The sequence below is a fragment of the Phalacrocorax aristotelis genome, chromosome 1, assembly GCF_949628215.1.
Source record: "Phalacrocorax aristotelis chromosome 1, bGulAri2.1, whole genome shotgun sequence".
In the NCBI taxonomy this organism is placed as follows: Eukaryota; Metazoa; Chordata; class Aves; order Suliformes; family Phalacrocoracidae; genus Phalacrocorax; species Phalacrocorax aristotelis.
Genome location: NC_134276.1, coordinates 16,188,801 through 16,215,484, shown reverse-complemented (window position 1 = coordinate 16,215,484; position 26,684 = coordinate 16,188,801). Strand labels below are relative to the sequence as shown.

Sequence of the window (26,684 nt, the reverse complement as noted above, 5' to 3'; positions counted from 1 at the left end):
ATGAAAATCACATACCAATTTTGTTTCTGTGCCAAGGATTAGAATAAATTTTAGGTCTATGCTGTAAAAATGTCAAACAGAAAATGGAAGCTGTACAAGGACAAATCTACTGCAGTATATATATTCACATTTTTCTTAATGTTTCATTCCAAGTAATGAAAAGATGTACAGTCATCATAAGCAAAAGAAAGCAGACAGGCCCCCACCTCCTCGTTTTGACAATAAGAAGGATTACATGCTTACTTGTGAAGTGACTGAAAAGACTCAAATAGTGACCCACTCTCCCTTCTCAAAAAACAGCTCCCTGGTTTGGACTTGCACAGACCTAGCATTAACATAGCTCATTAACATGCAAAAGAGGACACCTGAGTGTTATGAGCAATTTCCCTGAATAAACTAGTGTATTTTAATTTAATCTGTTTTCTCCACAGTCCTGCATATTCATCTCTTGATTTGATTCCTTGAGTAAAAGCAGTTAAGATGCCTATGATACTGTATCCCTGCTCTCCAAAGTTCAGCAGAAGCTAGTGAAAAAAACAAAGTTGTAAAGATATTCTACCTAATTTCCTACAGATCTCTGAAGTTACCACTTTGGTGGTGCTCTCAACTTTTACCCAGCATAAACAAGCAAGCACATCTGTAATGGAAGAATGATTTAAACTAACATTTTCTTTTTACTAAACAGAACTTTCCAATATAGGAGATAAATGTATCTAAGAACTCTACAGCGTCTGCATTTATTTTTACCATGTATTTACATTTAAACAATTACTGCTACTTCACGCACCAATATTAGATCAAATGACAGCAAAAAGGAGTCTTGAGTTATTTTCAGTGCCCAAAGTTCATACTGTAAATTGCATGAACAGGCTGTGGTACATGATGAGGAATGAACAATTAAGGCAGAAATATAATTACTACAAGTAACATCAATATACTTTAATTACAATAATTTATAAAGTATTTAAAACATACGTTGTTGTATTTTTAATCCATTCAGTTCCTTTGATATAATTTCAAAATATGCAACATAATTCAACATAATTCATGGTGAGATACTTATCACTATTTACCTTTTCTAAGCTTTCAACACAATTTTTCTTATCACCCTTTTTAAAGCAACTAAATCCAAAGCAGTTATATACAGAGTTATATAGAGTACATTATCTCTCCAGAGCAGAGGGACTGTAAAATGTAAATGTTTTTTTCCCATTGACTGCATCAGTTAGGGAGACTCCTTTCACTGAATTCCACAATTTTGCTGATATCTATGACCCCTGACTCCAAAGTCACATCAGGACAGACCTGTGTCCCTTCTTCAGTTTCAGACAAATGAAAGAGAAACAGCAATACCAACGTTCTAAAACTCTGATTTCTAACTCCACAACCAGCTGTGTAATTTTTGGTCTACTTAAGGTCCAAGTTCCTAAGTAAAACTAAGCGTTTGAAACTATGACTAGAGAATAACTTAAAATTTAAATTGTGAAGAGTTGATAAAAACACTTTAGTCTAATTCCAGTCAAAAAAATCTTTAAATACTTTTCAATATTTTTCCACTCACTGAACAAGAACATATCTCCAACATATTTCAGGCATTGAAGTGTTAGAAGCAGGTTAATTTTAAAGACAAAAATACTACACAATACTCATGTTTTCAGAAAAATCGAGTTTTATATGACATATATATAGATCTAACCTATAAAAGCTGTCAGCAACCATTTGTAAAGATCTTGGTCATTTACCTTGAGCAACAAGATCTTTCCTTAGCAACGGGTAAAGTACAGGCTCCACTCCATCCATTTCCTGTATAATAAGCGTTTTACCAAATCTCACTGCCAGCTCAAGAGCAGTTAGGAAGTTGGAGTCCTGGACAAATAAAAACAAATTTCTTTTAATATATGTTCTTTTAAATAGTAACACTTCAGAATGAACAGGAAGGCATTATACCAGGAGTTGAAATCTAAAAATCAATAGTATAGCTGAAAAATTCTATTAAAAGCATCACATAATATTTCAGGGTTTAGCCACAAGTGTTTAAATAAGTTTGATCTATTCAGCTACTGACATACAGGCAACCTATTTAACATGCCCAGCTCTCCAAGTGCTGCGCCAGAAGACAGCAGGCCTACCGTAGGTCTTGTGTCATGTCTGTCAGGTGCACCTGAAACTCCTTGCTAGTTAACACATCTCAGATGTTATTAGGTAGCTATGTCTCAAAACTGAATCAAGACCTAAGGACAGGATTGACATTGATATTAAGATACATAAATGCATCTTTTGCATGTAGGTGTCTAAACGTGCATGTGGTGTTTAAAGTTCCATTATAGTCAATGGAGATCCTAAACAATGCAGGCAACAGAGCCCAAAAAGTAATCAAGCCAATCAGCTAGCAGGGGAAGCATTCAATTACCCACAGATAAATATGCTGTACCATCAAAAAGTACTATCGAAAAGGCCTGCACAGAGCTGACAGCAATCTGTGGAAGACCTACGTTCTGTTGAAGAAATATCTTGAGGCCAGGTGGAGTTCAATAAGGGACTTTTGAATGGTACTAGATGTCTGCCTATGTGCATGCAACAGAGCCAAGCCTCGCCACCTATTTAAACAGTGGGATGCAGACAATTAATCTTTGGTACCTTAATCTCAAACTAAAATACAATCTACTATTTCCAATGAAGAAAATAAAACACAAATATCATAGGGAAGAAGTGTATACATACTTCTGAAATCCAGTGAACTGCAACCAAGAATACAAAAGACCTCTGTGATTACAAATCTTTTACTACCTCCCTCTCAGCAGAAAATACTGATATTCTTGGAGAGGGCAACACAAAGAGGCAAACTTGTAGAAGTAATACCAGTTGTTGACCCTCCAAGTATAAATACCCTGATCTCCTCCTTGAGTAAAAAATTTTCAGTACCATGTAAGAATCATTGTAACCTACAACCCTGTGAGAAATTATATGCTTCATGGAATATAACTCCATTTTTGGTGACTGCCATCACACCCCTTTAAAAATTGCTCTCTAAAGTCCGGAATAGAGCAAGGTCAAGCAGAACAGAATTGCAAGAGTAAATACTTCACCTGCTGGTTAATAACTTCCAAACGTGACTCCTTCAAATGTGTCTTCAACCATTCAGTAGCCCGGAAAGAAGGGTCTATCAAAAATGGGCAAACTTTACTCTAGGGGAAAAAAAAAAATAATATATTTATATATATAACTAAAATCTATTTGTTTAAGAATAAAACTGAATAGAGTCCTTTTTTATTTCCCCAAACTAACAGTACAGTTATTTTCAAATCTTCCTCATAAATAAACTGTTTAAAGAAACAATAACAGCCTAATAAGACCTTTTGGTATTCACAGCTTCTTTGAAACTTAGAAGAAGAGGTATTATTTTTCCTTTTTCTTCCTGTAGTGGGTAAAGGTACAGCACTTCTGGTTTTGGACCTCAATACATTTCAGAAAGAATAATTAATATAAGTATTTTACAGGCATAAAGATAAAAATAGCATTTTACTTACAATCACAAAGAGATCCTGATCTCAAACTTGCAAATACTACAATGTTGAATATTTTGGTGATATTGCCTAGTAAAATGTATACTGAAGAGACAGCAAGTTTTTATTCTAATAAAAACTTTACTAATGTATGGTCCCCATACCAATACTGTGCAAAGCTTTGCTATTTTATTATATTATATCACGATATATTATGCTGTACACTCTGCTTTCTAAATGTTGAGACTTTAACCACTGATATTCTAATTAGGTAAGTGCTCAGAACTTACACAACGGTCACAAAACAGAGTGACCACAGAGATGGTTGTAAGTGGGGCAAGTGAAGAGAGACCTATTCACAGTTGACATGTGCACTTAAGACTACAGAATCACAGAATGGTTGAGATTGGACGTCCAGAGGTTGTCTTGTCCAAACCCCCGGTCCAAGCCCATGTCCAGATGGCTTCTGAGTATTTCCAGGGATGGAGACTCTACCACTTCCCTGGGTAACCTGTGATCAGTCATTCTCAGTAAAAAACTGTGTGTGCCTCCTGTGTTTCAGTTTGTGCCCACTGCCTCTGGTCCTGTCACTGGGCACCACTGAAAAGAGTCTGGCTCTGTCTTCTTTGCACTGTCCCTTCAGGTGTTTATAGAAATTTATAAGATCCCCCCTGAACCTTCTCTTCTCCAGGCTGAACAGTCCCAGCTCTCTCAGCCTTTCCTCACAGGACAGACGCTCCACTGTCTTAATCATCTTTATGGCCTTTCGCTGGAGTCTCTCCAGTACATCCATGTATGTCTTGTCCTGAGAAGCACACAACTGGACACAGGACTCCAAGTGTGGCCTCACCGCTGCTGAGTAGAGGGGAAAGATCACCAACCTTGACCTACTGCCAATACTTTCCCCAAAGCACCCCAGGATAGCATTAGCCTTCTTTTCAGCAAGGGCCCATTACTGGCTCAGGTACAACCTGGTGTCCATCAGGACCCCAGGTCCTTTTCTGCAGAGCTGCTTTGCAGCTGGGTGGCCCTCAGCACGTACATGGGTTTGTTCTTCCCTAGGTGGAGGGCTTTGCAATTCCCCTTGCTGAACTTCATGAAGTTCCTGTCAGCCCATTTCTCCAGCCTGTCAAAGACCCTTTGAGCAGCAGCTTGACCCTCTGGTCTATCAGCCACTCCTCCCAGTTTTATGTCATCAGCAAATTTGGTGAGGGTTTAAACGTGTATTTTCAGCAATTCTCTGGTTCACTCTGACAGAATAACACTTTCAGGGTTTGTTTTTTGATGTTTGGGTTTTTTTTTTAAGATTCTGAGTCCTACTACTCCAAACTGAGTAACTACATAGATCTCAAACTGAAAGAGAGGGCAACACAAAGAATATCCAAGCATCAAAAGATGATGAGCACAAAACCTTGCAAACTGTACTGTAGATGACATTGGTAAAATACCATGTCCAATTCTAGTTTTAAAAGGATGCTGAAAAAAAAATACTGTGCACAAAGAAAATTATTTGAGCTGAGGGAGGACTTGAAAAAGCTCTTCACACACAGTGAGATTTTTTAAGAGCTCAATCTAGTCAACTAAGGAAAAAGATGAAAATAAGATTTTATTATAGCATGTAAGTAGCTTTAAGGGTGCCAAATGGAATTTATTGAAGAGCTTTTTAATAAAACTGCGAAAGGAATCTAATATCATAATGGTAAAGCATGAAAAATTTGAATTGGAGAAAAGGCTGTAACTGATTTGAGAAAATCATCAATCATCCAAGGAAACTACCTGTGGCAAATCTAGATTCTCCTCATGGCATTAAATCTTTACTTTCTAGCAGATCTAATAAATTACTACATTATAACTACAATATTATGTACATAATTGTGCAATTGCATATGTGTATTATACATTATATATCTATATATAAACTATATGATAAAACTGAATCATGATTATAAGCATAGTATTATCATTCTTTTCTCGAGTATTATTAGCTATTGGCCTTAACGTGAATGGCATTTTGTGTCCTGTATCACAGAGCTAATCTGATGAAATCTGAGGGTTTAAAATCTAGATGTTTTGAAAGGTATCTGCATATAGCCTTCTCCTTTTTCTGAGAAAAAAAATATTAGAAATTATGTCAAAGTGAACATATATAGGACATAATCTTCCACTGATTGTGTTGGTGTTAATGATTACTCACACTTCAAGCCTGAATAAACTGATAACAGGTTTTGTCTGTTTGACATCTGGATGAAAATTGTAAAAGCAAAAAAGAAAAACATGTATTTTCTTTACCTGTGTTTTCTCTTTGCTACAGAATGCCCAGAGTTATGTAAGTATTTGTTTCTCTGTGTGTGTTCTGTGGTTCTAATAAAATAACATAAATGAAACAGTGCAAAATTCCAGGAAGATGTTATGTTACCGAAATTTGTAAAAATTGGAATACTTCCAAGATAAGATGAAAAAATGAAGTTTACCTGCAAGATGACAAGAGCATTTTCTATTGAAAGGTCATCTGAAGGTAAACCTTCAGTTTTCCAGACTAACTCCTCACTTTCTGTACACAGGAACCGCCGTAAATCGAACTCTGATAAATGAAAAAGAGTAAGTTCATGATAGTATTTATAGTCTGCATAATTTTTAAGCATTTACCACTCTATATACAGTTAGAGACTCTGTCTAAAACAGTGCAAGTCTGTGGATTTCCCTTACATTTATTGTTTTATTGCTTGAACTTATTACTGTTAACTAGCTGATGTTATAAAAATATTTAATGGTGTTATTAACGCACATAGACAAAAATGATTACTGAAGAAGCAGAAGCATTCAGAATGCATTGGCAAATTTACAACAGTTAATGTGAGTACAGTCATTCATGTAAACTTTTCTTTTTAAGCAAGGACTATGGAGCTAAATCTTAAGAATTTGTAAGTATTTATAATCTTAATAATTAACAGAACAATCCTAAGAAATAGTCTGTCAGTATATACAAGTATTGATTGAGTAAGAAAATGTTGTCACTTTTCAATTGGGAACACCAAGACAATTGAGGCTGTTCATTAGAATTCACCGGCATTTCTCACTTCCTCAATCAAGCTTAATTATTTACACACAGACACAAACAGAAACACACACAAAATTACTTTCAAGGCCTGCTGATTTAGTCCATTCATCCAAGCTGCTCTTCCTTTGATCCTCAGGAGCCGCAGAAAGATAGGTAATAAATGCAGCTGCTAACTGAGCTCTTTTAGGCAATGTAGCCAGTTCATCTGCTATATCTGACACCTTAAAAAAAACATACAGAATGTATAGGTGTATTTCAAACAAAAACTACGTTAATATTTCTCATCAGTTACTAAAAAGATGGAATTATATTTGCCTGCCATTGAGAATACAGTTGAGACAGTCTCTCTTCTTGCATTTCAGGTATCTATACCTAAGTAACCCACAGCAAAACACATATGGAAGTCTGGGAAAAGTTCTTTCTAGCTCTGGGCTACCATGGACAAATGTTTCTGAGAATTTAGCTACTAAAAATCTATTAATTTGATGACCTTGTAGCTTATAAGCAACTGGGTAAATAGTATAATAGTAAGAAAAATAAGAAATATGTGACCGTCGTCAGAGTCACAGTCAGTTAGTGAGTACCACTTACAATATGTATAGATACTATATGCTATATGTATCTATTATACTTAAATATATGATTCACTGCAGAATTACATGATAAAATACATTTATCATATATCATCAAAATTTATTTGCACTATATCACCTCAGCTATGAAATGTTCTAGTATTTTGGAGAAAAAAAAAACTTCTTATTACTTCCTCCTTACTTTAAAGGGAGATTAATACTGCTTATTCACCATCCTCAATATGGAACAAGTTCCTGACTAATATATCTGCCAGTTTGCTCTACAGTATACCATTAACAGATAGTCTGATCTAAAGACAGGGGTAATGCACCAGCGTAAAAAATTGTGAGGAATCACTTTTAGAAGTGTTTAAACTCTGGGGTTCAAATATACCCAATCCTTACAACAGCAGATGGAATAGCTGTAAAGCTACTTTCAGAGCAAAATCTTCCATTTCTTTCAAATAATCAAAAGAAATTGCTGGTCAACCTATAAAAAGGATTCATCTAACCCTAACTTTGGTTCTTCAAAATGTAGGCATTTAGTCTAACTAATCATTTAGGTTTTTTTCAGTGTCAATGGAGGGTCAGGACCATGTCTCTCAGCAGGGAGATTTTTTCCATTTTAAGATACCCAAGAAAGCTTGGTGTCACTGTCTGGAGGTGGCAGCTATTTTCAGCTTGTATATATCTTGAAATTTTCCTTTCTGCTTCAGACTGAAGAAGGGCCTGTGTGTCCAAAGGCTTGCCAGTTTCTCTCAAACATACCATCTGAGCAAATAAGATATGCTCACTTTCCCTACTCTAGAAGCAGAAATGTTTCAAACACCTAAGTGAAAACTTCAAAAGCAACAGAATAAGTTTTAAGATTGTGATTGCTTAACGCTCTCCCAAAATCTGTCCCTTGTGATTGTATCTCAGCTTGAAGGTACCAACTGCTGACATGTTCAGCCATTATAATAATTACATTATTATTGTGATTGAAAAACATCAAAAACGTCGTATGTTCCATATTAAATACTGGGGTATTTTTACACTTTCTGCAGCTATGTGATATAGGTAAGATAACTTGTACAGTGAAGTAAAAGGAAGTTTCAGAAGGAAGAAAAGCTTTTATTTCTAAAGAGATATCAAATAACAACACTTAGGAGACATGCAGAATGGCAATAACTCACATTCTCCAAACAGTAGAAAAATTGTATCTTCAAATTATCAGCTATAAGATGGGCTTATGAAAATTTCCACTAACCTGGGTACTCCATCTTTTGTGTTCCCTATCAAGTTGATTTATCAGTACCTCTGCAGCTTTCAATGTTTTCTGAGCTTTACTTAGCTCTGCTTCAAGTTTTGCTGCTTCTGTTGTTCTACTCTGGAACCTGTAAAACAACTACTGTTTGTAATTGCTATCATGAGCTACCAAACTTATGGACAGTTATTTTCAAGGCAATTTAATTGGCTGAATTTGTCATTAATTCCTCCCTTATTGTTCATGAAGAACACAACTACAATTCTTTTTTATACCTTCTGCTTCTAATTGGCAGATTAAGTTTATTAGACTTTTAACTAACAAAATTTAGGTAGATGCACAGGTGAAATTTAAACATACATTTGCAATATAAACTATATTGTCTGAAAATCATTCCTTCTACTTAAATAGCCTGACTTGATTTTAGTGCTTGTGTTAAATTTTGTTCTGCACCTAGTCAGGACAACAGCAGGCTCAACGTCATACTATACATTTGCAACTTTTTTCGTAAATTTAATCTACGAAACCTTTAAAGGTGAATATTGCTAATTCGCACTGATGACCCCAGTTCAATGCACAGTACTCTATTTTGTAAACTACTACGGAATAAGAACATGTCCCAAACAACAGACAAGGTTTAGGTATTCTTTTCTAATGATTAATAATTAATGCATTTAATAATCCACCTTTTTAAATTAATATATTTAACTGTAATATATAGCAAATGGTATCTTGTTAATCTAAGACATCACTGTATAGCTGAATGACAGGAAGAATTCTTTTTTGGGGGGCTTGTTTTTTTTTATTGCAGACTAGAAACCATGATTTTTAGTAATATGCACATATGTCAGGTTGTAAAGTACCTCCTATACTAACTACATAATAGAAACATCGAACTAAAAGACTTGGATTAAACTGAATTTGGAGAAAGTACAAAGGTTCACCGCAGCAATTTTTATGCCACTGTGAGTCACATAAAGGAGATTGCTAACTAGCTGTCAGAAAAGTAGGCCATCCTTAAAGAAATAGAACTGCCTTTATTCAAGCTGTGATCAGAAGACGACTTGAATAGGAATGTTTCCAAAGTCCTAAGGAGACATTATATCCTCTTAGATTTAAAAGGTGAGAGACATACTGCTTATCTTCAACTACTACAACGTCTACACTGAAGGCTTCCAACACAGTCAGTAGTGAGAAGCAGATACTTTTGAAAGAGCATTTCATCTGATCGATGAGATTAACTGTTTTCTAGCAGTATTTCTTTATCTCCACTGAGTGTATAGTCAGCCTAATTATCGCTACTTCTGGTGTAAATATCTTGCAGAGCAGGGAATTACATTTGGTCAAATAAATTTCATTACTCATACCACAAAATCACCAATGTTTTTTTTATATATCTTGAAATAAACAAACCCAACTTACTTATCTTTCAGTTCTGATACTTTTTGACCAACAGAGTTGAGAAGATCTTCTAACTTCTGTTTCCTGTCTTCAGTTTTCTTGAGATTACTATAAAAATGAAACATTTATCTTAAGACTATGGATCCAAAGAAAAAAAAAGACTAAATGTAACAGGAAAGCCATTTACATAGAGATAGTTCAGAGACAGTTCTTTCTTGTGATTTATATTAATAAAAATCTGTTTTCAATCTAAAAGCTTTGACTACTTCTCATCACATAGCTTTAAAAAAGGAAACCAAACACCCCATTCAAATGTATTCTTAAAGATCAGAAAAAATTCTTCCAGTACAGAATTTTAAGATCAGCCAAAATGGTCAGTAGAGATTCCTCAGGTCATGGATGGTTGTAAGACTATGCCATATCTTTTTGATTCTAAGGAGAAACTGATTGTGCTTGGTACATGACTGAAAAAAGAGGAGCTACATATCTCATAAAATAGCATGGGTTTCACTTACAGAATACATTTTAAGCATATCTGTGATGTTTATTTCTCCATGACACATTTCAGCTGAGACAAGTAACTTCTGATTGGCCAAAAAATATCCAAAGCATAGCTTCCAGGAAAAAAACAAAATATTGCACACTTACTTCTTCTGTCCCACCATGAACATTTTATTACCTATGGATGAGGTACAGTATCTTTTGTTTTTAATAAACTTCAGTTCCTCCTTGGCAGCTTCAGTTTCAACCACCACCATTGGAATTCAGAACATTTATTTTGCACCAGTGTCTAACTTACGCTTCCAAGCCAGCCTTTTCTTTTTCCAAGGGTTGAATTCGTTCTAGGACATGGGAGTACTGGACATTGGCATTCACCCAAGCTGCTAATGGAGCAGCTGCAGCACTGGCTCGTTTAGCATTCTGAAAAAATCAGTAACAGTTACAAGAAAGTCTTTGAAGTATAATGTAGATGAGATAAATACAGGATAAAAAACTGCAAGAGATTTACAAGTTACCAACTTAAATATGCCAATTAGCCAGCTCCTCTATTGAACTAATCTTTTAAATTGATACTAAAAGATTATATTGTAGGCCATCAATCCGTGTAAAAAAAAAAAAAAGGGTATCTTTACAACTATGAAGCTTCACTGAAGTGAATATGTTTTAAATTAATGCATAATTTATCAGTGTGTTCCTTCTCAGGGAAACACAACTTTCATTCTGAAAATAAGGAACTAGTATTTAAGAATTCCTTTTTATAGCTACTGCCAAATCAATTCTCAGAGATCACCCATACATTCAGTCATCATTAGTCCCCCATTTCTTAATTAGCTGTACTGTTAAGACTCTTACTGCTACAAGGAGGCCAGAAGGAGCCAGTTACAATTCCTTTATCTGAGTTCTTATTTATACCAGTGATGAAAATCTTTGACAACTTGACACCAGAATGAGTTCTCATCCCCACTCCTCAGTCACCAACAAAATTCTCACCGTTAGAGGCAGTATGCAACACAGCATTCTCTGCTACACTTTTATCTCTTTATACTGATGAATTCTGTAAGCAGAATCCATCACTTTTACTCAAATTTACTCAAATTTAAGTTCATTCTAAAAATTATGTTGGCAAATCAGACAATCATGTCTCTTTTTTTTGTCTTTTTTCATTTTATGTAATGCACTCAGGAATTACCTTTGGATCGAAAGATGTTCTGTTTTTAGAAAGAAGTTCTTCAACACTCTCTCGTATTTCTTTTGGAATATTACGGGCATCAAAGGTTGCTATGTCCTCCCTCACGCCTCTTTTGGCCAAGAAACTGTAAAAAGAATTTAATAACTAGTAAAGAAGCAGCAAATGGTAAAGAGGTTATTTCCCTATGAAACCAAAGAATTCTGCACACCCATTATTCCTGAATATAATAGAAACTATTTCATATTGTAAATTACTGCTGAAGTTTAAAGCTTAAATGAAATCCTTACCTCTTCATGCTCACCCATGATGTATCAAAAATCCCCATAAGCCGTAAAACTCCTTCTAGTATGTCTCTGATTATGTCAGGAGGCATCCGTAGGGACCGGATTTCTGACAAAGACTCTGGCTTTATATTTCCAACTGCTAGTTTAGCTTCATTAACCAGTGGCTTAAAACATAAAAACACATGGAAAAATAGATGAGGATACAAGAAACTAAACTGAACATTTGCCATTTCGTTTGTGCACACAATTTCTTGTTATTTGTACATATTTTATTACCTAACCAACTGCCATTGATGCATATTCGTTTGCACAAGTTATTAAAAAATGCCATGTTTATTAAGTGACAAAACATATTTCCATCTAAAACAGCATATTAAAATCCTGACATTCCCTCACTTTTCATTCAGCGCTTTAATTCATAAACATTATATAGATATTAGTATCAATCATGTTTGTTTGCTCTTTCATTGCTTAAAAGTTCATTGTGATACAGGTATGTTTTAATGACGCTAATTACTATTTATAGGCATGCCTGAGGATACCTTTGTAGAGACACAAAGAAGTACAGGTCACAAAAGCTTTCTTTTTTCAGTAGTTAAACAAATCCAGACAGCCTTTGCCCTTATCAACAAAGCAAGAGAATTATAAGAAAACAGAGGAAAGTTAAAGATTATAATTAAAGGCTGTGCACACCTTGCACATCCTTCATATTTATCAAAGACCACAGAAAGGGATTTACCCTAATCCTATAGTTCTACGTCACTTTCAATACAAGGATGTGATTCCTTGGCACCTATGATATTTAAAAGGAAAAAAATTAAGTTGCTGTACTTTTCCCTTACTCTTTAGTACAATTTTAAAATGGATGGGATGAAAAATATAGACTAAAAGCAATTACTGAACACACATACCTCCCAAAAAAAAATGACGCTTAATGGCTGTAAGGTCTCTTGAACAAGCAGTTTGCCAAAGTGCCATTAGGATACATAATTTTCAGAATCTAGTAATTACTGGAAATTATCTCTCATTAAACTATTTCCATTCAGCTGATAGTACCAAGCCCTAAGATATTATCAGCTTGACCAAGGCGGAGTAATATAGTTGGTCTATAGAAGATATCAGTAATTGAAAAACATTGCATAAAATCTGCAGAACCCAGCTGGCACAGAAAGAACAACTGGAGGAAACGTTTGGCCTGAAAATTATTTCTGTAATTAAGATGTAATAGAGCACTAAATCCAAAACAACAATTTAAAACTGGCAGATGGAATACTGTTTTGTAATGAATAAAGTTTTAATATCAAAGTAATGTAAAGCAAAATTTAAGAAAAGCAGGGATAAATTTTGCAGAACCATTTTGGATGGCAGGACTGGAGCAAGTCAAATAAAATCAGACTGCAAAATATTACTTTTCCTTATCAGCTCTTACCTGAACCTCTTTTAGTTCATCTTCAATTTTTCTTTTTCTTTCTTCTATTTCTGCGGCCTCTTCTGCTATCCGGTGTTTTATTTTTTCCATTTCTGTTTTTTGCTCACTAGCACTCTTTAAAAAAAAGAATAACTTTAGTTTTCAAACTTACACAGATTTTATTCCTTTAGGTCTCTTATTTCTTTTAGTCTTTATTATAACACAATTTGTACAATATCAGTTATAATAAAGTATCTGAGACTATTTGATACTACACAGGTTGATTCAAAAAAATACATAAGCATTGGGCTTAAGCTTGTATTTATGTAATTAAATTATACAGAATAAGCAACTTCTGCTTTTTCTGTGTCTTCTTCCAGATACAAGATCTGTATCTCTATTTTTGAGGCTCATTATGTCTTTTTTTCTCCTTGCCTCTGATTTTTCATTCCTTATAAAGATGTCAGTCCTCCTCTAAAAGGATAAGAGTGACAGCCTCTGTAACATTCTTACTACATTTGCAAGTAATATCTTCCTGCCATTGTCTTTGTAGCTGCTCACATTTCTATTTCTTTCAGGACACCAGTAAAACTCTCCTTTTCCATAGTGATCATAAAAGCATCAGTTGTGTTGGAACTACAGCCTATTAGCCTAAAAATACTAATACATTATTTACCTGTAAATTTGCACCCACCTGCCTGTAAGGATACCTGTCTTATGTCCTACACATCTGTTGTAAGCTGTTTGGGTTTACATCTTTTTTTTTTTTTTTCCTGGATTTCTACTGTATCTACCATACAGCAGACAGTAGCTATTAGCCATCTCCAAGACTCCTAAGCACCTCAGTACAACAATAAATACCAAATATATAAGGCTATAACAAAAAGGGCTTTACATACCCTGAAGGTAACAAAAAAGAAAACCAATACCCCAGGACTACCAGTACCAGTTACAAAACAAATCACTGACAATAAATGCATAAAATAAAACACTGATATTCTAGGCTCAGTTCACCTAAAAGATACAAGACAGCAAAGCCCAGAGTTTATGTTTTTATACATTTTCCAGTATATAACACATTATTATAACCAACAGTTGTTGAGCTGAGTTGAACTTGTATCAGAATGTAACAGATGTATATAACCAGAGAAAACCTTGAGATTAATAATCATCTTTCTGACCACTTAACCCAAGCTATAGACCAGCATGTAACTGCAGACTACATTCAAATACATAAAACATTAACTACATAAAACTCGCTTAGACATTTCATGCAAATGTACATGTACTGAATGATAGCTCTGAATAAGAAAACCTTAAAATTCAGTTGTAGGTCAAAAGCCTTGCTCTGAAAGAAGATTAAAAGAGCCTGTATGTATTACAGCCCTCTCTCTTACATAAACTAGAACATTTGAAGTCACATTAAAATGTTAGAGGGCACCTATACTTTATGTTAATCTAAATAATCAGAATTCTACTGCAATTTTCCTGATGCCAGTGGGCCCATCATGTTACATTGCTTTTTGCCTATTCTTGTATTTTGTCCTACAATGTAATATGTGCTCCCCACACAACCTGAAACTCTACTGGACAACAGCAGACACAGATTTAAAACAGAAATCAAGGCAAATGGCGTAACAAATTCTTTGAGGCCAGCAGTGAACATACCAAGCCAATCATAATTTTTCAGATTCATATACAGTAGGCAGAGAGAGGCTAAAAGTATTAAAAATTTCCAACAGAAGTAGACTTATAAAAACAGGAAGTAATGTCCCTTTAAAGCACTGTGAACCAAACAGTATGGAAGAGCAGGCATCTACTTTACTGCATACAGAGAATACCTTTGTCATTGAGCTTCTTTATTTAAGTTAGCTTCAGACCAATCAGACTAAACCACTGAAAACAAACAGTGCAGTGGTAACAGATTCATTATGGTTTATCCTACAGTTATGATTTCTGGAAGTATCAATGTAAGGGTCAATTTTCTGCACAATTATTTTACTTAACTGAGAAAACTCTACTAAAGAAAATTATCTCCTAAAAAAACAGGTGGTCTACGTCTGAGCTGAAGAATATAAATTTGAGGAGCAATGAACACAGAGGTATTATTTAGCCTTCTCTGAGGTTAAGTTCAGAGGACTGGAGCTCACAAAATAGATACTTTCTAATAGTCCACAAATTTAATTCCTGGTATTTGTAACTTAAAATAGTGCTACTTGTCAATATTTTGTTGAAAGATCCTACCTGTAATAAACATTATGAAATGGATCAGTTTGGACTTATGAAATTCTAGGAAAACTTTCAGACTAAACTCCAGCAGTAAATACTATTCAGGTGCAAAACTTGCACTGATCCCTTCCTACTCAATCAGTTCAAATATGATTTAAATTATATAATCCTCTGTCCTGTTGTAAGTTTATTCAAGCCTCAGGGCTCATGCATTCCCCTAGGCAAATTCTTGTAAAAGCATCAGGTTTTGTAACCCTTGAAAAGAATACAAAGCACAGGCAGTTATGGAGACCAAAAATAGAAAAAAATTTTTTTTTTATTCACTTCTGATGTGATCGTATACAGCACCTGCATAGATACTGTAATTTCTTGAAGGGCAGCATCAGCCTCATCCTGCTTCGTTTTGAGTAAAATACTTTGTTCTCCAGCTTTTCTGTTCAGTTCATCTACCAGGGCTTTAGCTTCATTCAGCTTTGAAACACCTGCCTACAAAAGTTTATAAGAAGCAGTTATTTAGGAATGAATTTTAAACAGGTTTAAATGAAGGTTGGTTACAAAATTACAAATAGTATGTACAAGCTAAGAATAATGTAGAGTAATATTCTTAATTTTTAAATTTTTTTTCACATTTCCTCAATATTATTTACATTTTCTGAGTATTATTTAACCCAAAAATGAGATTTGAAACTTCTAGATGTGTCACTGTGAGATCTATTATTACATCAAAAAGCTGAAAACAGATTCCCCGAATAACCAACTTCTAATGGAAAAGCAACTAGTACATAATCTTTTTCTCATCAATTCAAGAGCATTTCAGTTAACTGATATCGATTCCGTATAATTCTATCTTCTATAAAAGCAAATCTACAAAAATTAAACAAATTGAAACAAACTAGATTATCCTATTTCTACATATTTGTACATTCTCTAAAGAACATAGATGTACATAAAACAAAGCCTCAGTTATGCTTAACTATTTCCTTTATTTAAACTTTCTAAATTATTTACTCCATGGTAATCAGATAATAGGATCATTTCAAGATATATTTGAAAAAATATTACCTGGAAGATGTTTTCATTTAGGATACACATCTCTAATTTTCATGTAAATGATTACTTTTATTTAACCAGAGCATTTAACAAGTAAATTAATGTTTTTCACAAACAAACCACAGCTACTTTCTAAATAAATAAAAAAGCAATTACTATCATTACAAATGTAAAACTTCTTGAATAGCTTACTACAGTGATGTAAAAATATTGGCAGGTGGAATAAAAACAGTGTAGAATACAAGGCAAGGAAGTAATTTGGTTTTGACAGATGCTTTAAGAAGAAATATAGCTTTGCAAGTCTGGTTTCAGAATAGCAGCAAGGGTCACTGAGAAAAGGAGCTGAAAGGGAAGGGAGAAGGGTAAAGACAAAAGTTACATGTCCTAAAGGATCATACAGATCTTTCCAGAAATATAATGGGGGGAGTGGGGAGCAAAGGAAGTATGACTGGAAAGATAACAAATGGGTTTCAAAAATAAGCATGTTATGCATACAGAACAGGGGTAAAGCGACATCTGTGGGATGAACTGCATTTGGTCTAGAACTGTGTAAAGGTTTGATGTGTGGGAAATTAATTCAAAATCAGTTCCAAAATACAAAATGAGAGAAAATCACAACAAAGGGAACCTTGGCCAAAGCTACACAAGAGCACCATGAGGTTAATGATGACTTGTACTAGGAGGATGCAAGAATCACACAAAATAGAAAGTTGCTGTAGAGATATAAAGAAAGGGATGGGGTATGGAGCTCCATGGGGAAAATTTATACAAGCACAGGCAGGACTTAAATTGATGGAAAGATGATGGGTTTGTTTTCAACACAATTCCAACACATATGGATGAGAAAACTTAAAGAGCTTTCAAGTAGTTTTTACTCTTCCAAGAAAACATACCCAGTCTGATAAATTCTTGAGGAAAAATTTTAACAAAAACCAAGAAACCACTCTTCAGTCTTTGAGGCATTTGAACAGAGATGTGCATTAAGATCCATGCTCTTCCTCTTCTGAAACCACAGCATGAGCATATGCCAATGGAGCACAACCCACACAACCACGATAGTAGCTACAGCCCATTAATACACAAGACATGTCCAAATGTGAGAGTATTTTGAAAAGATGTATGTTTAAAATGTTTTAAGTACATACCTGCAAGTGGTTTTGCCTTTTTATCAGCTCTCTTCTTTTACTGTTATTGATGGTACTGTATATATGAAGGAACGTCATATACCTGCTAGGTGTTGTTCCATACATTTTACATGATTCATGGATTGCCAGAAATGACTTCAGAAAATCAGAACCACCTGTACAACATAATTTGTTACACAGTTAATAATACACTCATTCTTATCTCACATTAAAATAACTAAGAGCAAGCAACAGATTATTGTTTTTGAGATATGAATTAAGGACATTCAAAATATCACAAAGAATACACTTTTTTCAAAGTACTCTCAGGGAAACAACATGTAATTGCAGTTGAAATACATATCGCTCAGAAAGTAATATACTGAAATTGTTTTAAAGCTGTAAAATATTCCATTGATGTTTGGAAAAGCAGACAAAATCAATTGCAGATTACTGAAGACTAATCATAAAAGAAACTTCATTTCCACAGAAATTGAATTTGAAAATACATGGAGTTTTTTTGGAAAGGAAGTCCAAGTGCTTTCGTCTTCTCCTTTGCCTCTGATGATAGGTAGACTAAAAGGTTTTCCTGAACATTCTAGGTCATTCCGTTTGTTAAACAGTTTCTCAAAAGAAGCTCAAAGATACTTTAAAATAAATTGTATTACCCTGCAAAAGAAAAAATTGCTAAAATATATCTCCATATAAATGAACGCCTTTAATAAGTACTGAGGTATAGATTCAGTACCATGACCTAGGATAAAGATGGATGGTAGCAAGAACACTAAATCCTAAGTTTAGCCATCATTCTGATGAGCCAGAATGCCTATTAAAAAGCAATACAAAACAAGAAACCCCAAGAGAACCACTTATCATTTCATACTCTGTTGGCTCCATGACTTCTAAGTGTTACTTAGACTAATGCTTTATAACAAGTGCCTAAAATTAGTATTATGCAAATGAGTGCTGGCACTGGTCTCCAAGATTATGTTTGACATTATTTTTAAAATGGTTAAATTTGAAGTTTTATTATAAAAACAAACTATACTGAAAAAGCAGCCTTACAAGAAATTAAAGTTATCTGAGATAAAGAATTATTAAAGTAAAACAAACAGGTCTAGGACAAGAATAATGAAAACACATAGACTGGAAAGTAGAAAAACTCTCAAAACATCAAATTTTGAGGTTGTGAAATAACATCCATACAGAAGGAAGACATAGAATGAAACAAAACAAGATGCAGCTTAATCAGTTTATAAAATTGAATATACACAGTGATTGCTTGTTACAGAAGAGACTGCGTTTGATGAGCCAGGATATATGTTCCAGACTAATGTTCCCTTCCACAAAATGCCTGCCACATGAACAGTACTGAATTCTATGAATATGCTGCCAAAAACATACCTAAAGTACCCAACAGAGGACTGAGTAAATGTTTAATAATAACTAATAATAACTAATGGGTCCACATAAATATTACCTGAATGCTTTTTCTTATGTTCCTTATGTGCTTTTCCATTCTCTTCTTGTTGATTTGAATCATACAGTAGCATTTCAGGGATCTAAAAAAATGAACATGATTTTTGTACGCAAATTACAACCAACAAAAATTTGAGCTAAAATTGAAAAAAAAAAAACAACTTTAATCTAGTTTTTCTTTTGAAAAGACTGACTATGACAGCATTATTCAGAATAAGGTATTTACAGAATATTTACAGCATTAAAGAGATCAATTCTGCCTTTTCCTGTAACTGATAACTTCCTGTTGTCTCAAGCAGAGGAGATTTTGCTGGCTGTAAGAAAGAGCAACTAAGCCTCAGAGGACTCTTAGAGTAATACAAATGTCAAAGATGTAAAAAGATACAAAACTCAACAGGAAATCAGACAGTCTTAAGTACAATGCTAAAAATAAACAGAGTATATTCAAAGGTTCTGGCATACAACTAAACGATGATTCAACTTTAAAGAAAAAAAAGCCCTACTGAAGTGCAAGTGAAAATGCTCTCTGAAAAGCACTTTTTTTTAACTGTGGACAGAGCTGGTCCAAACATTTTTGCCAAAAAGAACTTTCAGTACAACCTGCCATGAAACTGAGGCACAATGGAAAGTTGAGGAGCCCCAATAACCCAGGCAGAAATGGACACTCTATGCCAGCTGCTCCCATGGCTCTCCCAGAAGAGTGACCAACTCCACGGTCCGGGTGTGAAACCCATCATAATGAGTCAATGGGAGAGGCCAGAGTACCTTACAGACTAGGCTGAGGGGGCTACTGCATAGGAGGGTTGGGACACATTATGGGATGCAGCAGAAGAGCATTTCAGATTGCATGAGACTTACTATGGGTTGGTGAGGCACCCGCTGGAGTTGGGTGACAGAGGGACTAGAAGGTCAAGGCCAACTGCCTGAGAGACTATGGTGTCTGGCAGTCAAATGCAACCCAGCTGCATGTGTCTGTGTGTGTTTACATGTATGCATATGTGCCTGCACAGGACACAATGGGGAGATCCTAGATCCAAGGCCAGCTACTGGATGGACTGGATGTCTAAGCCCAGTTACTGGAAGGATCCACTCTGTGTGCGTGCGTGCGTGTGTGTGTACACAGTGAGGCAGTCTGTACCAGCAGCTGCAGTGGGGCTGTGGCTTCAGAAGCTTGTACATCCAGACACCAGCAACTGGGTAGGCTGGGAGATCCAGAGGCACCTACCAGAGGGGTTGCGTGTGTATGTCCAGCTAGTAGAGGGATCCACATTCGGCACTTGCACCTATTTCCTAATGGACCTTCATTGTGATCACTCAGAGAAGGGAACAGGACGATGCCAATGGTGCTGGGTTTTTTTGTGCTGAGGGTTTCGCTTGCGTCGTTTTGTGTGGCCAATCACATGTATATACATGTGTTTGTGTGTGTGCCTACTGGGAACACATGCTCAGCTTCACTACCGGGTCAAGTTGGGGCCATGAAGCTGTGGCAGCCTTGCCCCTAGCAGGGTAAGAGATTTGGCAGTTCCTTAAAATATAGAAGTAATATATATCTTTCTCAAACTTACACTGTGAACATCCTGAAGTAAGCAGATTTTGATCCTAAAAAGAACACACTGACTCCGTTCCATCAAGAAAAACACTTAAAGATTCAAGAATAATGTAAGGTTTACAGTGCAACCTTAGGGCTATAGCAGCTCATATACACATAGCAAACTTGTTTTTAAACTAGCTTTCAGGCATACCAGTAACAGCAGATATCATCACCATAGTAGACTAACATTTTGCTTTTACTACTACTAGTAGTCAGGATTTTGTTCAAGTCAGCTCACAGAAAGAACAAAACATAAGGTCACTGGTAAAATAACAATTAACTGTTCTGCAGAATTTTCTGTCTTTGTAGGACTGCACAAATGGATTAAATAAGCATAGTGACAATTATTCCTTCACAACTTTCAATATTTTGATCATATTTACCAAAGCTCAGTTATTTTTGGAAATACTCATTTGAACAAGTCACAGTTTTCAATTAATGCAATTTACCTTTTTCATACTGTCATCTGACCAGGTTTCCATCCACAGAACCTGACATTTCTTGTACAGTGCTGGATTACTTTCACAGTTTATTGTGAAATTTAAATTGGTAGAATCCATGATCAAGACAACATGCAGATTTTGTTGGATCCCTAAGAAAATGCAACATATTAAATGTTTAGTAGATAACAATCTGACTACATGATGGTAGATTTATTGCACTGTCCTTCGAATACTGATCACAAGGTAACTTCTGAAAAAAAAAAAATATTATACCACATCACTCTAGGACAGGAATGTTTATAGACAGAACTTAAATAAATTTAATATAGTGGATTCTCATTATGTATATTACAGTGTATTTTTTTAATGTAGAAGACCTGACAGTATTTAAATGGATACCACCAGTTCTCATTCCCATCAACATAGATCAATAGAACCAATTAGAAGTAGTTCCCAGGCCCTTGAGTATCACTGCCAATATCTGTATTCCTTCAGATACATTCTTCTGTTTATTTGTAAACTATTTAATCTTCTTGTTGGTCTAAGGAAGAAACACAAATAATTAAGACACCTATCTGTAAACTTGCTTATGATTACTCAGAATCCAAAGAAATTTGTAGGTATTTTTAACAAATAGAAGAAAACTCTGTTGTAAGATATATAAGCTAAACAAACCAGAAAACAATGGGGAAAAAAAAGCTTTCTTCTTTCTAATTACTTTCAACAGCAGATTTCATAACAGCTTTGTAGAATATTCATGGATGCAAAACTGCAGATAGGAGAATTTTAAGATGAGGGTGTGTGCCCTCAAATATCACACTCTAATCATTATTCCTGCCTGGTTTTCAATAACTAAATGAAAGTTAAAAATGTAAACAAAAAAAGGACCATATTAGAAATTATTTGTCCATTATTATACCACATTTGTAACCTTGCAATAAATTATAACTTATAATTTTGGCCACGTACGGTATGTGAAATAGTTGAAAATCGGTCCTGTAAATCCATCTTGTGAAGCTTGATCCTTCAGAGGAGATAGCAATGGTTCTAATTCTTCTATTTTATATAGCCCAGGAATTTCTCCTATTTGAAGAATGAATTTAAAATGTCAGATCAAATACATTTACAATTCTTCAAATTCCTTTGAAGGATTCCCTTGAATTCTCTGTATAGAGAATTTGAGTATGGCAGTATTCACCTCCATACTCTTGTGAGTATCATCCATGTACTTCATCATTCTTTTCATGATATTATGAAAACAAACAACCAAATTATAGTCATTCCATTTAACTTAATCAGCCTACTTTGTTTATATTACTGAAATATACTTCAAAAACTCATTCAAATTTACCCAAACACAGTGATCCAATACTGCATATAAAAAAAATTAAACCAGACTTTGTCGTACACCAGAAAACAGAAAAACGAAAGACAGTAGTTATCTAGGCCCTCAGACATAGAGGTTTAACACTGGATGATAAGAATCTGATACTGTAAGGAGACTTGGGTTTGCACCTGAGAGACAGGAAAATCTGGTGGTCTTATCAATCAGCTCTTAAACTATTGCAGTTCTAAAAAACACTAAGTTAGGCTCAGTCCTTCAATGATCATTCTGATTAAGGGACAACGCTAGATAACAAAATAAAGTCACTTTTTTAATTTGTTATTATTATTTTTCATCTCATTGCCTCAGAAAAATGGGCTTTGCTGGTGCTCATTCAAGTAAAGGACTTGGTCTATACAATCTAGTAAAACATTGGGGCACCTCCCAGTTTTGAATTTTATTAGAAAAGGGAAGCTGTAGAGTAGAATGCATTATTATTTTGCTGTTACACTTTTATAAAGAACTCCTTTGTTGTAAGTTACTTAACTTGCAGTTTGAGGAACTGAAAGCACCCACACTGTAGGGATAAAAGGATAATTAAGTGAACTTCAGGTCAGTTTCTCAGGTCCAAGTACTCTAGCCAAAGAAGCTAACTAACAGTTCTGGTATGGACATAAAGTTTGAAAACATAATCTAATTCTGCCTCATTGAGCTAACTCTGTGTGGTAGAAGTGGTACCATAATCTTTTTGGACTTGTCTCACCTGAAGACAGTAAACTGTTGATCATCTCAAGGAATGTGGAATGAACAAACTGATAGTCTTCGAGCAGCAACACCACCTGCTGTGCTTCAATGCCCGCAAGCTCCAACACCTAGAAGCAGGGAAGACATTTAAATCTCAGTATATGGAATATATGTATTGTTCATAAGACAATGATAATCTTTCCTTGATTATATAGTACATACATATTTTCTCCACAACATCTAAACTGTTATATATTTTAAAAAGTTTACTAGGTGATTCAGTTATATGGGATATCAACTATAAAGAACACTCTACCTAGATGTACAGCTTCGTGCATGAAAGAATGAAAAAATAATTAAAACAGACCCTTTCACAGAGTATATTTATGTTCCAGATGTGATTCTGTTACAGCGTTGTATTGCTCTTTTTTGTGGGCTTAGCTCTAGAATTTTCTTTAGAGTTGCTGAAGGTAATGGGAAACCCCTGATTAAAGGTTTGCATTTATTTTTAAATAATATGTACATTTTCATCAATCACTAAAATTGTACTTGATTCAGCTACTATCCTATTAACTAGCAGACCATAGTAGACAGAGAATATGAAAAGATATACAAAATATTAAAATACATAAATGAAAAAAACCTTTCAAAAATTCAAAATTAGAATTTATGAAGTCCACAACACTCATAAAAACAGATCTGGTATTCAAAAAAGTAGAGTTTCAGGTAATTTTCTAGGTCTCTACCAGGATGGTGAGTACTCGCTGTAGAGCTAATACCAGTGTTATCATGGCAAAAGCCCCAGAGAGGTCTGATGCATCCACCCAGACGGCGCTGGAGGCTTCAGTACAGATGGTAGGTTGCAACATGTGCCCCAACCCCTTGCCTGGTGAGAAGGTAAGTACCTGCACAAGGTGTGCACAGGTTGATGATCTGCTGCACCAGGTGGCTGAGTTGCAGGAGGCAGTTAGAAGGCTGAGTAATATTAATATTAGTAGAACTGATGCAGAGATAGATATGTGGCCCCAGAACCACACTCCTGTAGCAGACAACACTGAGAAGAAGGAGGCACCTTCGACCCTGGTGACTCACAAAAGCAGGGCTCTGCCTCAGCCCCCACCTCCCAGTATCACCACCAACAACAGATTTGTAGCTTTGGCTACTGCAAACACCCACAAGCAAGGTCCACAAGATGCAACTGTACCAGCAGCACAGAGGAGATACCACAAAAAGAAGAGATGAGTGCTCGTAGCGGGTGACTCCCTGTTAAAAGGCACTGAGGCACCCATTTGCCGACGTGACAGGGAGTCACGAGAGGTTTGCTGTCTTGCGGGAGCCAAGATCTGAGATATCACTGAGAGGGTGCCACAGCTTGTCAAAACACTGATTACTATCCTCTGCTACTCTTCCAGGTGGGCACAAATGACGCTGCAAGCCAGAGTCTGGGCAGAACTAAGCATGACTATAAAGCTTTTGGAAAGCTAGTGAAAAATATTGGTGCCCAAGTTACCTTCTCCTCCATACTAACTGCTGGAGAAAAATGGGCGACTAGAAATAGGCAAATAATACAAATCAACTCCTGGCTACATGGCTGGTGTCACCATGAGGGTTTTGGCTTTTATGACAACGGGATGTTCTTTAACAACCATAAGCTGCTAGGGAGGGATGGATTCCCCCGTCTGGAACGGGCAAGAGAATCTTTGGCAGCAGGCTGGCAAACTTGGTGAGGAGGGCTTTAAACTGAGGAACTTGCGGGGAGGGGGACAAACCGGTAATGCTAATGCCACCACACACAATGGGGGAATAAAACAGGACAACCTGAGCAGTGATAAAGGTGCCGTAGCAGACTCATGCGATGGCAACCAGGAGACAAACCACCTCCAGGGTTTGCATGGCTATTGTGGGTCTTCGTGCACCCCTCCAGGGAAAGCTGTGTGCTCAAGCACCTTTCTGAAATGCCTGTACACCAACGCACAGAGCATGGGGAATAATCAGGAGGAACCAGAGGCCTGTGTGCAGTTGCAGGGCCATGATCTGACTGCAATCGCAGAGACATGATGGGGTGGCTCGCAGGACTGGAACGTGGTCATGGATGGCTACAGGCTTTTCAGGAAAGACAGACCAGCAAGGCAAGGTGGGGGAGTTGCTCTTTATGTGAGGGAGCAACTGGAATGCATCGAGCTCTGCCTTGGGGTGGAAGGAGAACAAGTTGAGAGCTTGTAAGTAAAAATTAAGGGACAGCCAAATATGGGTGACACTGTTGTGGGCGCTTGCCGCAGGCCAGCTGATCAAGAATAGGAAGTTGATGATGCCTTCTACAGAGAGCTGGAAGTAGCTTCACAATTGCAGGCCCTGGTCCTCATGGGGGACTTCAACCACCCTGATACTTGCTGGAAAAGCAACACGTCGAGCCATACACGATCCAGAAGGTTCCTGCCAAGCTACGAGGACAACTTTTTGATACAAGTGGTGGAGGAGCCAATGAGGCGAGATGTGCTGCATGACCTTATTGTAATGAACAAGGAAGGGCTGGTTGAGGATGTGAGAGTTGGGGGTAGCTTTGGCTGCAGTGACCATGAGATGGTTGAGTTCAGGATAGTGTGTGGTAGAAGCAGGGCTATGAGTCAGGTTACAACCTTAGACTTCAAGAGGGCCAGCTTTGGCCTCTTCAAAGACCTGCTTGGAGGAATCCCATGGGCTAGGGCTCTGGAAGGCAGGGGGGTGCAAGAGAGATGGACAGTATTCAAGGACCGCTTCCTCCGAGCTCAAGATGGGTGCACCCCCAGGAGGAATAAGTCAGGCAGAGGAGCCAGGAGACCCGCATGGATGAGCAAAAAGCTTATAGAGAAACTCAAATGAAAGAAGGAGGTTCACAGTACGTAGAAAACGGGAATGGCCGCTTAGGAGGAATATAGGAATGATGTCAGGGTGTGCAGAGATGCGACGAGGAAGACCAAGGCCCACGTGGAATTAAATCTGGCAAGGCATGTCAAAGATAACAAGAAGGGCTTCTTCAAATACATCAGCAGTAAAAGGAAGACTGGGGATACAGTGGGCCCACTGCTGAACAAGGAAGGGGACCTGGTAACACAGGATGCAGAGAAGGCGGAGTTACTGAATGCTGCCTTTGCTTTGGTCTTTACTGCTAAGGCTGGCCCTCAGGCATCTCAGACCCCAGAGAAGAGAGGACGAATTGGGACAAAGGAAGACTGGGTCAGAGATCACTTCTGCAAACTGGATCCTTGCAAATCCATGGGCCCTGATGGGATGCATCCACAAGTGCCGACAGAGCTGGTGGATATTCTTGCAGAGCCACTCTCCATCATCTTTGAAAGGTCGTGGAGGACAGGAGAGGTGCCTGGGGACTGGAGGACAGCAAATGTCACTCCAATCTTCAAAAAGGGCAAGAAGGAGGACCTGGAGAACTATAGGCCAGTCAGCCTCACCTCCATCCCCAGAAAGGTGATAGAGCAGTTCATCCTGGAGGTCATCTCCAGGCATGTAGAGGACAAGAAGGTTATCAGAAGCAATCAACATG

The 26,684-nt window shown here is 36.5% G+C and overlaps 1 protein-coding gene across 5 annotated transcripts in view; it reads right to left on the bottom strand.

Moving 5' to 3' along the window:
* The window catches only part of DYNC2H1 (dynein cytoplasmic 2 heavy chain 1), a 192,062-nt gene that overhangs the window by 112,665 nt on the left and 52,713 nt on the right, over positions 1 to 26,684 (bottom strand). For all 5 annotated transcript variants that reach the window (XR_012658746.1, XM_075081964.1, XM_075081980.1 and 2 more), the window contains 16 exons: positions 23,166 to 23,274; positions 22,048 to 22,161; positions 21,085 to 21,227; positions 19,046 to 19,127; positions 17,587 to 17,741; positions 15,740 to 15,877; positions 13,184 to 13,297; positions 11,758 to 11,918; positions 11,471 to 11,594; positions 10,580 to 10,701; positions 9,802 to 9,888; positions 8,383 to 8,509; positions 6,641 to 6,782; positions 5,975 to 6,084; positions 3,087 to 3,185; positions 1,743 to 1,866 (listed from right to left, as the gene is read on the bottom strand). Coding sequence is in view for 4 of the 5 variants with exons in the window: in XM_075081964.1 (XP_074938065.1) it covers positions 1,743 to 1,866; positions 3,087 to 3,185; positions 5,975 to 6,084; positions 6,641 to 6,782; positions 8,383 to 8,509; positions 9,802 to 9,888; positions 10,580 to 10,701; positions 11,471 to 11,594; positions 11,758 to 11,918; positions 13,184 to 13,297; positions 15,740 to 15,877; positions 17,587 to 17,741; positions 19,046 to 19,127; positions 21,085 to 21,227; positions 22,048 to 22,161; positions 23,166 to 23,274 (1,951 nt within the window). In the remaining variant the exon portion in view is untranslated. The remainder of the gene's footprint in view (positions 1 to 1,742; positions 1,867 to 3,086; positions 3,186 to 5,974; positions 6,085 to 6,640; positions 6,783 to 8,382; positions 8,510 to 9,801; positions 9,889 to 10,579; positions 10,702 to 11,470; positions 11,595 to 11,757; positions 11,919 to 13,183; positions 13,298 to 15,739; positions 15,878 to 17,586; positions 17,742 to 19,045; positions 19,128 to 21,084; positions 21,228 to 22,047; positions 22,162 to 23,165; positions 23,275 to 26,684) is intronic.